The sequence below is a fragment of the Triplophysa rosa genome, linkage group LG4 (genome assembly GCF_024868665.1).
Source record: "Triplophysa rosa linkage group LG4, Trosa_1v2, whole genome shotgun sequence".
Taxonomy (NCBI): Eukaryota; Metazoa; Chordata; class Actinopteri; order Cypriniformes; family Nemacheilidae; genus Triplophysa; species Triplophysa rosa.
This window is the reverse complement of record NC_079893.1, coordinates 16,363,281-16,378,233: the sequence shown is the minus strand read 5'-3', so window position 1 is coordinate 16,378,233 and position 14,953 is coordinate 16,363,281. Positions and strand designations below refer to the sequence as shown.

Below are 14,953 nucleotides of genomic sequence, written 5' to 3'. Positions count from 1 at the left end.
ACATAGTTTTGTCCAATTTCTAACGCCATACTCTAGTCTTAACATGAATGAACTGTCAAACTTGTAACATTATACTATTTGCACAGCATGCCTGTAACCATAGTGACAGATTTAAATTTGATTTTTACAGAGAGGTTGCATTGTAACAACAACATTAGGTGTGATACTATCTGCAATGTTGTACTAAAAAACAAATGCAACACTCACATGCGTACAGTATGTTACGCAAGAAATCTGGCGTTGCATTGTGGCATCTATGAACTATTATAGACTATCACATTATACTGTAGCGCAGCTACTGTGCAGATAGATCGGCTGTGCAAAACATTATGAAGCAGTTTGCCATCAGCTCCGTGCACTCATTAGCACAATTAACTTTACGAGGAGTGACAGGTGACGTGACAGACAACTAGTTGTCCAGTACGATTCCTTTTACACGTCAGGGCATCTTTGTAAATTCGGTGATAGCGGTTGTCACAGTGTGTTAACGCACTTACCCCATATTATGTTTCTTGGGTCGGCTCCGTTCCTTTCGAGGCAAACTAACCAGCACGCCTTTACCTGTTGCTTAGTGATGGTTGTGTTGAAGTAAGTTTGCCATTTCTGTGTTTTTCTTATTTTTTTCTGTGTTTTTCTTATTTTTTTCTGTGTTTTTCTTATTTTCTGTGTTTTTCTTATATGCTCCTGTAAAGCTGCTTTGGAACAATGCACATTGTGAAAAGCGCTATATTAATTCAATTCAATTCAATTTTATTTAAGTAAGTCAGAAATGCGCACTCGAATTGCTGCGTAATTTGACTACATCTAATATTGATTCATGAGTTGAGTATGTGCGCTCAATCTGCGCAGCATTCAAAACATAACCCGCAAACTGGCCAGTGATTTGAAATAGCTACCACAGCACCTGGACATGATTTTCATAATTTTCAAAAACTCATCGGATTACACGAATCACAATAATGACCCATTTTGTATCTAAAACAGCGAATTTCTCTAAAAAAGGTGACAAGTTGGCATCCCTGCATAAAATACAGCATTTTACTTAATTATTAAATGTGGCCTACACCCAAAATGGCCGACATGGGAAAATGGGACTCCGCATGCCACCCCTTCGGGGCTTGACCCCTAATAAAACATACAAATTAGATTGTACAGATTAATACAATTTAACCACATGAATTGCCATCTGCTCAGAATGTTTGTCAGTATGTTAATTAATTAATCTCCCTAATTAACACACTGACCAGCTGCTGATTTGAATCAGGTGTTCTATTTAGGGAGACATCTAAACATTCTGGAAGGGGGGACCGAGGACCGGGGTTGGGAACCACTAATCTTCATTATCCATCTTCTCAAAAATGTTTTGCACATACATTTAGTCATTAAACAAGTGTCTAGGCAGTATTTTCAAAAAATGAAAGATGCATTTTGTCTTGTCTTGCCTTGTTATATGTTCCTAAAAATCACATCAAACAGTTTCAACATGACCTTTTCGTGAATTAAGAGACATAAAGACATGACAGTTAGCTTATTTATTGTAAGTTGCCCATTAAACCCACATACACACAAGAACACAATCTATGACTCTTACCAATATTTTTCCTCCAGGTCCTTGGCTCTTTACATTAACTCCCATCCACTGGTTCTGCTTATTTTCAGTTTTCAAATTTTCTATAGGCAAACATAAAAAGCAGGGCTGTTAATATAAGGGGCTGATAAACATTTTAATTCTGATTAATCAGAATCACCTTTTTGTGTGATTATTCACAATTATTTGCATGCTTATGAAAATTAAGAATATACCATTTATCTTGTTTAACAAATTTATTTCTTCATTATTTATATGCTCAACTCAACTTTATTTATATAGCGCTTTTTACAATTTTCGTTGTTACAAAGCAGCTGTACATAAGACATATTGACTATAAGCAAAACAATTAAAGTTGTACCTGCAAAAACAAGAAAAAGTTGAAAACACAGAAGACAGACATACCCACATACAAAACACTCCACACACACAATATGCACACGTACTAACACAGACATAGACACACACACGGACACGCACGCACACACACACGTACACAGACAAGTACGCACACACACAGACACGCACGCACACACACACGCTCAGTGAGAGCACACATTTAAGATAAAGGAGAGAGGAGCACAGGTCAAATATAACAGACTATAAATTCCTATATGCAATATTAATTAAGTAAAACTTTAAAATTCTAAAGCAGCCCCTGTTACTGGCCAGGCAAATAGTGCAAAAAACAGTATGCAAACGGTGGCGAGGAACCCAAAACTCTAATCGAGAAAAAAAAAACTCAGGAGAACCCAGGCCCAACCAGGGGATTCCAGCTCCCCTCTAGCAAAAGCTGCTGCCTCTGCACAAACTCCAGAGAGCTTGCGCAACAAGGCTAAATAAAATAAATAAATTTACTAATAAGGTCAATTATAGTTTAAGATTACCATTAATAATCTAATAGCATTTGAAATTTTGTGGTGAAAATATGCCACAAAGTAAACCATCAGACTGAATAAATGCAGTCGCTTTTTACATTTTAAAATGCATCAATCTGGTGCATTTTGATAGCAAAAATAAGTGACTAGATATGTGAGGAATTTTATGCTCTTATTGTCACGAGCTCAGTTCCCCTGCCGACCACGCTCCCTGCATCAGAACAGCCTGCCAGTTTCCCTCCCTCTCACTCACCAGTCTTTTGAACTTCAGCCAATGCCCTGATCGACTCAGGTGTGGCTGGCAAATTCATATCTCACAAGCTTCTGTCTGAATTGCATCTGTCCAGAAAACGCAATCATCAAGCTCTGAAAATCCATAACATCCTGGGACAGCTGTTAGGTCGAGGGGACAGCTGTTGGGTCGAGGCCCCATCTGTTACCATTCCCCCACCGTCACACTTCGTTTTAGTAATGGCAATTCTGATGAGATGTTGTTTTGGGTGCTGGAGGGTGCTACAGTCGACATCATCCTGGGACGTCCCTGGCTCCAACAACACTACCGTAAAGTAAACTAGAAAACTGGAGAGATCCTGCAATCCAGAGGTGTAAAGAGTACCTGAAAACCATACTTAAGTAAAAGTACAGATACCTTGCAGTGAAAATTACTCCATTACAAGTTACAAGTTACCAATTCCAAAACGACTTCAGTAAAAGTCTTCGAGTATCTGATTTTAACAGTACTTGAGTATTTTACTCATACTGAATGTAGGCTCAAAGCAGCACTAGTCCTCAACACTTAAGAGACTTGTCAGTGAAAAACAAGAAACAGTCGATTCATGAGGAGAGCAATCGCATTTATTTTCTTAAATCATAATAAGACTGAACACCTCAAAATTGCAACAAATCATGGTCGACACCATAACCTACATCTATTACAAACACCCAAGTCTCATTTAAGCTCAAGTGCTCCTAAGTAAGCCAACATTCTTCAAAAAGGTCTCTTCAATATAACGAATAAATAAAATAATATTAGGTAAAATTAAAAAGTCAAAGCCAGCGATTGTCAACTACCTGATAATGCACTCGTATTCACATAAAGAAGTAAGGGCAAAATTCACAAGAAGTACCTTCAATGACCTTTAAATGGCAATATTAATTCTTCTGTAGCAAAAATAAACTGCTTCAAAAAAAATATAGGTGCCATGCAAAATGTAATGTGTAATTGCATTAGTCATTACAAATGTAGTGGAGTAAAGAGTACATATACTTGTTCAAAAATGTAGTCAAGTAGAGAGTAAAAGTTGCTAATATCTTTAATACTCAGTACAACTACAAAGTAGCCAAAAAGATACTTAAGTATAGTAACTAATTACATTTACTCCAATACTTTACATCACTGATGCAATCATGTACAGACTGTGATGTAAAGTGCATTACTCCCGCCAAGTTCTCTCCTTCTGTTTATCTTCTTTCAACTACCGTGGAAAGTCCTGAGGTTCCGTGTCAAGTCCAGATTCTACACAAATACAGGGCTTTCCAGGATGTCTTCAGCAAGCAGATGGCAACCGGACTTCCACCTGGCCATGGGATTGTGCCATCGAGCTGCTATCTGGGGCTGATCTGCCAAAAGGATGTGTGTACCCTCTATAGATCCCAGAACAGAAAGAAATGGAGGAGTACATCTCTGAGGCATTGCGTCAGATCTACATCCCCTGCCGCTTCCAGTTTCTGTGTATTATCTATCGCACAACCACATCAACAAGTTCCGTTACCCCCTTCCCTTGGTTCCTGCCATCCTGGAACGCCCAGCTACATTAAGCTGTCCACAGGAATCAGAGGCAGGCCGATGCTTGTCGAGCCCCTACCCCCCAGTTTAAATCAGGAAAATGATCTGGCTCTCGACAGGGGATATTTGCCTGCAGTAGCCCTGCAGGAAGCTGAGTCCTAAATTCATCGGTCCATTTCCCATTCTACGTCAGATTAACCATGTCACCTACCGGCTGCAGTTACCCCCTTCATACCGTATCTCATTATCATTTCATGTATCACTTCTTAAACCCTACTGTTCCTGTCCCTCTTCCCTCCACAGAGTCTATAGCAGTGGTAGTTCCGCTTCCTCCTCCTCCCATTGATGCAGGAGAGCACATCTACCGAGTCGAGGCTATCTTTGACTCCCAGCGGCAAGGCAGCCAACTGGAATATCTGGTAGACTAGGAGGGATATGACCCAGATGAATGGTCTTGGGTTACACATTCGGACATTCTTCTGTGACTTCTTCTTTCCATCCTGCTCCTCTTCCCTATTGTTGTCCTCGCCGTCCGGTTAGGTCCGATACAGTGTATTGTGGAGTAATGTCACAGGCTGAGTTCCCCAGCCGACCACGCACCTGCATCAGACTGCACTGCCAGTTTCCCACACTCACCGGTCTTTTCAACTTCATCCCCCATAAGCCATTGCACTCTAACTACACCAGCACCTGTTCCCCATCACCAGACTCTATAAAGACTCTCCTCACGCCATGCACTAGTTGTCAGGTCTAGTCGTTGTTTACCATTGGTCTGCACTAGTTTGACCTCTGCTATACTTACGTGTTTCTGTATTGCTCCCACGGAATATGCCTGTTGGATGTTACTTGTTTACTCACCTGTGGATTTCTACCTGGTGTAATACATTCCAAGAATAGGAAGGAAGGAGGCGGGAACCGGCGAACGTTTAACAAACTTTTAATAAATAAACAAACAACAAAACGAAAGTAAATGGCCGAGAGCTACCTCGCCACACAATCATAAATAAAACTTAACACAATGTCCAGGCCTGGTCCTCTCTCGTCGTACACTGCTGTCACTCATCCTTTTATGCTTCCGTAGCTCCTCCGTGAGAGATGCGAGACCGGTGCAATGCGCAGCTGACACTCATTATCACTCGCGTCACCGGCCTTGCACCGTTCCCTCACAGCTCTCGTCCCGCCTTCCTCGTTACACCTGGCAATACATCTTCGTTTATACATTCACCCGCAGTCTCCAGTGAGTCTGTGTGACACTTATAAACAATTTAGTGCTCTATTAGTAATTTAACATTTGGTTGCATATTTGAATGGTGATAATAGGAAAGTGACAGTTCAACCAGTATATTGCAGGGTTATGTTAAACAGTAGATGTTCAGGTAAATTAAGTTGGTTATAGCAATACTGGTTATAAATGCAATGGACTACTGAATATACTTGTCTTGCCGGATTTTTGGAGAATGTGAGGGAAGTGAAGAGGATATGTCTGTCTTCTGTGTTTTCACCTTTTTCTTGTTTTTACAGGTATAACTTTAATTGTTTTGCTTATAGTCAATATGTCTCATGTGCAGCTGCTTTGTAACAATGAAAATTGTAAAAAAAAACGCTATATAAATAAAGTTGAGTTGAGCTAACTTGAGATATGAGGCTGAGGAAGACAGATGAAGACTTGGAGCCAGGATTACTTAGAGAATCGTCGCGGGAATGAAGAAGACAGGTAGGCAGCTCTTATGAGACCAAACAATGAATGTCCTTGAGGTGTGTGCTTAAATAGTGGTGACCAGATAAGTGGGTCATGAGGTTTAGGTGTGTTAACTAGAATTCTTGTGATTCGGTGTTATTGTGTGGCAGAGCCTGTCGTATCTGTGACAAAATTGTGTGTCTTTAAAATTCCCTGGTGCTTCGAAAGCCAGTAGTCAAGAGGTGCATTTATCTTTTGCACAGTTGATTTGGCAAAGCCTCTGTCACAGTCAGTCAGAAAAGTAAAAGTGTGTTCTACTCACACACGTGCAAATAAGATCAACAAACCAATAATAGGAGAAGTGTGTTCGTATTGAAGCACTGCTGCACAGAAAAGCATTTTGCATATTGTTTACACAAAAACGATAGAGTAGAAATTTTCATAAGCGTTTTTCAACCGTTTTACGCACACACAATGACGTTGTCAATGCGATCTGCGTTTACTAGAGATGCCACAATTCTCAATATGATATTGAACTGTTCGGTACGACCTCCATGGTTCAATACGTGTAAGTGAATTGCTTTTTCCGGTTTTGCATTTAAATTATTTCCGTGCGCTTAATTACACTCTGAACTGGTCTGTCCGTGTTTGTCTGTGCGCTGAGATAGATAAACGCATCCCCACGAGTAATATCTAATAGCGAGTGGTGGTCGGGCGGTGAAGTGAGACTGCCTGCACAGAGGTGGGTAGTAAGGCGCTACATTTACTTCGTTACATTTACTTGAGTAACATTTAATATGTACTTTTTAAGTAAAATTAAAAGTGTGTACTTTTACTCTTACTTGAGTAAATTTCTAATAGAAAATCTGTACTTTTACTTCGTTACATAACTTACATTGCGTGACGTTCCTTCGTTCCTTCATTTTAAAATATGCATTATAAAACGCGTTGTTTATTTCAAGGTTGTCGTCTCTTTTTACGGGCATTCCCGAGTGATCGATTCTTTTGAAAGCATTAATTGAACAATGCGCAAAACCATTTGAATAGGCTAATGAATCAGTTCAAATGATTTGTTCAGTTCGCAGCACGATCTGAATCATCTGAATCAGGATTACTCACTCCTCGTAGCGCGAAATTTAAGAACACGCAGAACACAAAGAGCGTTGGATGAAGTGGATATTAATCTATATCTATACAATCAAAACTGCAAATGTGTCATTTTGTTTGCCAGCAATGATAAATGCCCGCCATATACGCGCACCCGCGCGACCTGTTCGTCAGACACCGCAACATGCAAGTTACCTGTCAAACACAGAAGACGTGGGCTTGCAGAAATATACATTTGAAGAACAGAAGGAAGAAAACTTGTTGATGGGCGTGTGGTTCACTGTTTACTGTTTGTTTACAGGTAAGAGCGTTTCACAACACACACGTGACACAACACGAGAAAACATGAGCTTTGTTCAAAAATGTGTATTTCATTTAAGAGAGCACTGCAGATGTTCGAGATCATCTTAGAAAATGCTCTGAGTTTAGTTAATGCTTTAGTTTGACATGGTCTATTGTTCTAAATAAGTTGTATAAACTACATTGAAATCAGGACTAGATGAAATTTACAGAAATGCTTGTCTCTTCTTTGTCTATTCTTTAGTCTCTCTAGTATATTGCAAAGATATCTGCTTATGATAATTAAAAATATTGATTAAAATGTAATATTAAAATATTGGCGTTAATATTCATTTTATGTAGTCGGCCTATATAATCAGATACAAAGTAACTAAGTAACTAGCTACTTGAGTAGTTTTTTCATTGCATACTTTTTTACTTTTACTCAAGTAATTTTTAAAATAGTGACTTTTACTTTTACTTGAGTAACAATTTCTCTAGTTACTTGTTCTTTTACTTGAGTAAAGATTTTGGCTACTCTACCCACCTCTGTGCCTGCAACACGAGAAGCAATGTGCTGTTGATTATAATGCTGACGAACTGACAGCTGGCTTTATTGTATGCCCGTTGTACTAAAGTGATAATGTCCAAATTTGGCACATGAAGAATGTATTTCTACACTGTATACGAAAGCAGCACATTCGCGTTGCTCTCACCCAGCACATGCAGAAAGAGCATCTACAGTGACAAAGTCAGTGTTCACTCATAGCAATAGCGCCACCAGCTGGCAAAAGGGAATGTGACGCATTTAAATTAATAACAAATCCTAATATAATTTGCCTGCTTTAATTTTATCGCCTACATTTAAATAAATAACAAATCCTACCATAATTCGCCTGCATTAATTTTATTGCCTACGATTACACATATCCATGTCAGTGTTCACTTATAGTCATAGCGCCACCAGCTGGCAACAGGAAATATGGCACGTATAAATAAATAACAAATACTACTATAATTCGCCTGCATTAATTTTATCACCTATCATTTACTTTTTTCTTTACATGGCAATATTCAGATACAGTTATAGCGCCACCTGCAGGAAACAGGAAATGGCATGTTTTAAACTGTTTTTAACTGCTCAGACTTCACACATTTGATAAAAGTCCTGGCCTGAACACATATCCATGTCAGTGTTCACTTATAGCAGTAGCGCCACCAGCTGGCAAAAGGGAATGTGGCACATTTAAATAAATAACAGGAAATCTGGTAAATGTAAATAAATTAAAGTCTTTCTATAATATAACTTCCTAGACCTTTGTGACGATACATTGCAAGTTCCTAACTTTTCGTTGAGAGGCGTGTTCCTGGCGGCCTGACAAAGTTTGATGTTTCGCCATGAAACCGGAAGCTATAGTAACTCAGGCACACAATGTCTGACCGGCCTCACACTTCACATGTTTGATAAGAGTCTTGGACTGAACACATATCCATGTCAGTGTTCACTTATAGCAGTAGCGCCACCAGCTGGCAAAAGGGAATGTGGCACATTTAAATAAATAACAGGAAATCTGGTAAATGTAAATAAATTAAAGTCTTTCTATAATATAACTTCCTAGACCTTTGTGACGATACATTGCAAGTTCCTAACTTTTCGTTGAGAGGCGTGTTCCTGGCGGCCTGACAAAGTTTGATGTTTCGCCATGAAACCGGAAGCTATAGTAACTCAGGCACACAATGTCTGACCGGCCTCACACTTCACATGTTTGATAAGAGTCTTGGACTGAACACATATCCATGTCAGTGTTCACTTATAGCAATAGCGCCACCAGCTGGCAAAAGGGAATGTGGCACATTTAAATAAATAACAGGAAATCTGGTACATGTAAATAAATTAAAGTCTTTCTATAATATAACTTCCTATATGCGCATTGTCCACCGTTCGCTCTGCCTGAGGCCAACTGCAAAGCTTGATGTTTCGCCATGAAACAGGAAGCTATAGTAACTCAGGCACACAATGTCTGACCAGCCTCACACGTCACATGTTTGATAAGAGACCTGACCTGAAGACATCTACATGGTAATGTTCAGATAGTTATAGCGCCACCTGCAGGAAACAGGAAGTGGCATGTTTTAAGGGCAGTTGTGGCCTAATGGTTAGAGAGTCGGACTCATGACCAGAAGGTTGCCGGTTCGATTCCCAGGGCCGGCGGGTAACAACTGAGGTGCCCTTGAGCAAGGCACCTTACCCCTACTTGCTCCCCGGGCGCTGCAGTGATAGCTGCCCACTGCTCCGGGTGTACGTGTGTTCACTACTCTCTGGATGGGTTAAATGCAGAGGTCACATTTCGTTGCCTTGTACTTGTACATGTGCAATGACAATAAATTGAATCTAAATCTAAAAAAATCTAAATCTTAAACTGTGATTGACTCCTCATAGAGATTCAAACAGGTCAGCATCATATTTGGCCAGTATGATCTTCAGACCTTTGTGATGATACATTGCAAGTTCCTAACTTTTCGTTGAGAGGCGTGTTCCTGGCGGCCTGACAAAGTTTGATGTTTCTCCATGAAACAGGAAGATATAGTAACTCAGGCACACAATGTCTGACCGGCCTCACACTTCACATGTTTGATAAGAGTCCTGGCCTGAACACATATCCATGTCAGTGTTCACTCATAGCAATAGTGCCACCAGCTGGCAAAAGGGAATATGACACATTTAAATAAATAACAAATCCTACTATAATTCGCCTGCATTCATTTTATCGCCTACCATTCGCTGTTTTCCTTATGCAATCGGTTTGCGGTGGCACTTTCCGCGAGGGCCTGATCATCGCTGCTCACAGCTTTAATTAGCATTGCATTTCTTTCAATTTATTGCAATGGCAGAGGCGCACCTTGTTAGATCAGAAAAGCACCAGGCCCAGACAATGTCTCACCCTCCTGCCTGAAAGTCTGTGCGGAGCAGCTGTCGCCCATCTTCACTAATATTTTTAACAGATCTTTGGAGCAGTGTGAAGTCCCTTCATGCTTCAAACGCTCCACCATCATCCCTGTACAGAAGAAACCCAAAATATCTGGACTTAATGACTACAGGCCTGTTGCTTTAACATCTGTGGTCATGAAGTCATTTGAGAGACTTGTACTGGCCCACCTGAAGGACATCACCAGACCACTTCTTGATCCCCTCCAGTTTGCTTACCGAGCAAACAGGTCTGTGGACGATGCAGTAAACATGGGACTGCATTACATCCTACAACACCTAGACAGACCAGGGACTTACGTCAGGATCCTGTTTGTAGACTTCAGCTCGGCCTTCAACACCATAATCCCAGACCTCCTCCTGCCCAAGCTTACCCAGCTCTCTGTGCCAACCTCTACCTGTCAGTGGATTATTAACTTCCTGTCGAACAGGCAGCAGCTAGTGAGGTTGGGAAAATTTAAATCCAGCACATGTACCATCAGCACCGGAGCTCCTCAAGGATGTGTTCTTTCTCCACTGCTATATTCACTCTACACAAACGAATGCACCTCTACAGACCCTTCTGTCAAACTCCTGAAGTTTGCAGATGACACCACAGTCATTGGCCTTATTCAAGACGGTGATGAATCTGCCTACAGAAAGGAGGTTGCTCAGCTGGCTGCCTGGTGTAGTCAAAACAACCTAGAGCTGAATGCATTCAAGACAGTGGAGATGATAGTGGATTTCAGAAGGAACCCTCCATCACTTCCTCCCCTCACCATCCTGGACAGCACTGTGGATACTGTGGAGTCATTCAGGTTCCTGGGCTCCACCATCTCTCAGGACCTGAAGTGGGAGTCCCACATAGACTCCATTGTAAAGAAGGCCCAGCAGAGGTTATACTTCCTCCGTCAATTGAGGAAGTTCAACCTACCACAGGAGCTACTGACCCAGTTCTACTCAGTGGTCATCGAATCTGTTCTGTGCACTTCAATTACTGTTTGGTATGGCTCGGCCACCAAATCAGACCTACGAAGACTACAACGGACAGTTCGTAGTGCTGAGAAAATTATTGGTGCTCCTCTGCCCACACTTCAGGACCTGTACGATTCCAGAGTGAAAAACAGGGCAAGAAAAATCATCATTGACTCCACACACCCAGCACACAAACTCTTTGATCTGCTGCCCTCTGGCCGGCGCTTTAGAGCACCAAACACCAGGACTTCCAGACACAGAAGCAGCTTCTTCCCCCAGGCAATCTCCCTCCTAAACAGATAACTGCTCCTTAAGAGCAATATTCCACTTCCACTACTCCTATAGTGTGCACTATAGTGCCTTATTATATCTACATCTTATGTATACATGCATATAACACTACCTCTACTTACTAAATTATCCATTTGCACAAGTGTACATACAATATGTTTATTCTACTATATACTACCCTGTACAATGTCTCTTATATGTTATTATCCCCCATTTTCTGTAAAATAGTCTTTATTTTATATATGCACAATTTAGAATCTTTTAGACTGTAAATCGTATTATATTGTATTGTCATTGTGTTGAATGTCTGTACTAGAAGCTTCCAACACCAAAGAAAATTCCTTGTGTGTGCAAGCACACTTGGCAATAAAGCTCTTCTGATTCTGATTCTGATTCTGATTGTTAACATATTATCTTCGGCCTTTCCCATTGAGCGCTAGTGTTTGCAGTGTTACGCACACCGCACTTATTAATAAAATATGTCAAGTTAAATAAAGAGAATTTCAATAAGAGTTTTTTTTTAAGTTTTTACTGTTCCTATCACATAAGCATAGAACAATGAAAATACATTTTAATGTGCCAAGCCATCAATCAGAACCGAAACAAAAACCGTGGGTGAGTTGTATTGTTGCATCCTTAGCGTTTACACAGATCCCCAAAAGTAAAAAAAAAACTGTATTATGCATGCCAGGCAAGTAGTTGTCATTTTATAAAGAAACACTACGAGCCTTCACACATACGTATATCTAGGTTTAACTCCAAAGTGCTTTATAATACTCTTTATGGCATATATATGTTTTTATAGTCTGGCGAATGTAAATAACGTGTCTCCACATGTCATAGTAAATCTACTTTTTAATAGAGATATGTTAATAAGTATGTTGCACAGCAAATACCTTATTGTTTTGGAAATACATGCCTGCAGCAGTCCCGGATTAAGAATTCAGAGGCCCCTGGGCACAAATGTCTTATGGACCCCCCTACACACACAATGAAGTTTTAAATTAGCCTATAGGGTACTATGTGTATAAACACCTCTATCTTTTACAGGATTACATTGACAAGTCACAAACTATGATCACAACCTGAAGGACAATATCAACACCTGTAGCCTACACATCCTCCATCATACAAGATTTACACCTCATGATTGACAAATATTTTCATCTTCATTTTTCTAAGAATAAATGGGCAGTCTTTGTCAATGGTTATACTACAAGAGTAATTTGTCTATTTGTTCAACTTTATTTGTATAACAAGCACCTTGCGACTCACGTAATGTGTTACAGTAAACGGCATTAACGAGTATTATAAGTATACTTCTTTAGCCTACATATTACGACATTTTCATATTTGTGCGTATGTAAACATTTTGCAATGTATGTAAAAGCACTCTGGATTATCTAATAATGAATGCTTAATATTGGTAAAGTAGGGCAGTTACTGATCAACATTATATCAATATAAAATAATTCATAATTGGCAAGGAAGCACCACCAAATAAAAGTAAAAAAAGTTTACCTTTTAAGATTTAAGACAGCCGCGAGGGTATGTCAACTCATTATATTTACAACAATAAAACCGTTTTCATTGACATACTGTTTTCAGTTTCTGTTGTCAGTTTATGACGCGACATCATCTAACAACTCACAATAAAAAGCGGTGATTTCGGCTAAAGTTATATGTTTTTTCACACAGTCTCATGATAACCATGTGCCTATTTACAGATGAAATTTGTTCATATTTATGTATCCAAACAGTCGATAAAAGTGACAGGTTGTTGGAAACGCTGTATTGTATTAATTTTATTCACGAGTCACCTGTCGTACGGTGGTGCTTCTTCCTGCCACTCACTGTACAGAGTGATGCCGAGAGAAGGGATCCCTGAGCCGGTGTTGTACCGAAATTCGACTCCCCTACTTCTGTAAAACAGGGGAGTCGTAATTTCACGGGGAGTCGGATTTTGATACAACACCGGGAAAGAGAGACCTCGCACTCGCGGGGAAGCACTGGCGACATTTTCCCACTGAATGAAAGCTAAGGTTTATCCAAGAAGTGGATAGATTTGCCGCTATGTGCTTCTTCTGAACAAAAGCCGCCAGATGGCTCGTAAAAGTGATTAAATCAAAAGACAGATTTTCTAATTTAGAAACAATGTTTTGTGTGTGCACCTCCATGTGCGCACACAAATGAATATGGCGTAAACGCTGTTATGTGAAATTTTATACCCCTTGCCTGGGCCCCAAGCACGCATGGGCCCCTGGGCCTGTGCCCATAATGCCCATTGTATAATCCGGCCCTGGCCTGCAGATAAACAACTAATACGCATGCACATGATGTCATCATTTTCACAGTTTCGCGTTTTCATGGTATCGCTTTTTCACAGTTTACATGGAGATAACAATGGCATTGTAATGTTTCTATTTATAATGAAGAAACTGTTTGTAGTAGATGTCTTAATTACAGCTCACATGTTCACAGTCAGCACTCTACTTACTCGAACAACAACCACCTAAGGTTCGTAAACCTCTACTGACCTCTAGTGGTTAGTAACCTTCATACATTTATATATCATGACTATGGCAAGCCGAATTAGCTTTTAATCATTCTCAGGATATGAATTTTTGATATCAACAATTCAATTTTTACTAGTAAAAATTATAATTCTTGATATCAAAATGGAATTTCTACTAATAACAATTGCTGTTTTTGATATCAGTAATTACATTTTCACTAGTAAAAATGTGAATTCTTGATATCAACAATGACGTCATCACTCGCAGAAATGTGTATTCTTGATATCAAAAATTGAATTTCAAGTAGTAAAAAACGTAATTTTTGATATCTGTAATTGCATTTTTACTAGTTAGATGCTACAATAGGCTGCCATTCAAATTCAATTTCAGATATCAATAATTCATTTCTTATGTGTTAAAAATCTTATTTCAGATATCAGAAATGCAATTCTTACTAGTAAAAGCCACCATTATTGATATCAACAATTGTGTGGTTACTAGTGATAATGTCTATTTTTGATATCAGCAATTGAATGATGTAAAACATGTAAAAATGCCAATTTCTGATATTAATAATTAAATTTTCACTAGTGACAATGTTAATTCTTGATATCAATAATGTGATTGTTACTAGTAAGAAAGCCATTTTAGATATCTACAATTCCTCTCAGATTTATTGATATCAGAAATCTATTTCCTGATATCAGAAATACCAAATGCAACATGTTAAAATTCATTTACAAATATCAAGAATGAGCATTTCAACTAGTAAAAATTGAATTCTTGATATCAGAAATTGTCATTTTTACATGTAAGAAAGTAATTATTGATATCAAAAATTATATTTTTACTAGTAAGAAATACATTGTTGATATGTGTATTAGGAATTT

The 14,953-nt window shown here is 39.3% G+C and overlaps 1 protein-coding gene across 3 annotated transcripts in view; it reads right to left on the bottom strand.

Moving 5' to 3' along the window:
• The window catches only part of itga6b (integrin, alpha 6b), a 315,524-nt gene that overhangs the window by 214,905 nt on the left and 85,666 nt on the right, over nucleotides 1–14,953 (bottom strand). For 2 of the 3 annotated variants that reach the window (XM_057330982.1, XM_057330984.1), the window contains exon 3: nucleotides 1,592–1,671. The exons of the other annotated variant lie outside the window; for it this stretch is intronic. In XM_057330982.1, coding sequence (XP_057186965.1) covers nucleotides 1,592–1,671 — 80 coding nt within the window. The remainder of the gene's footprint in view (nucleotides 1–1,591; nucleotides 1,672–14,953) is intronic. 3 annotated transcript variants of the gene reach the window in all.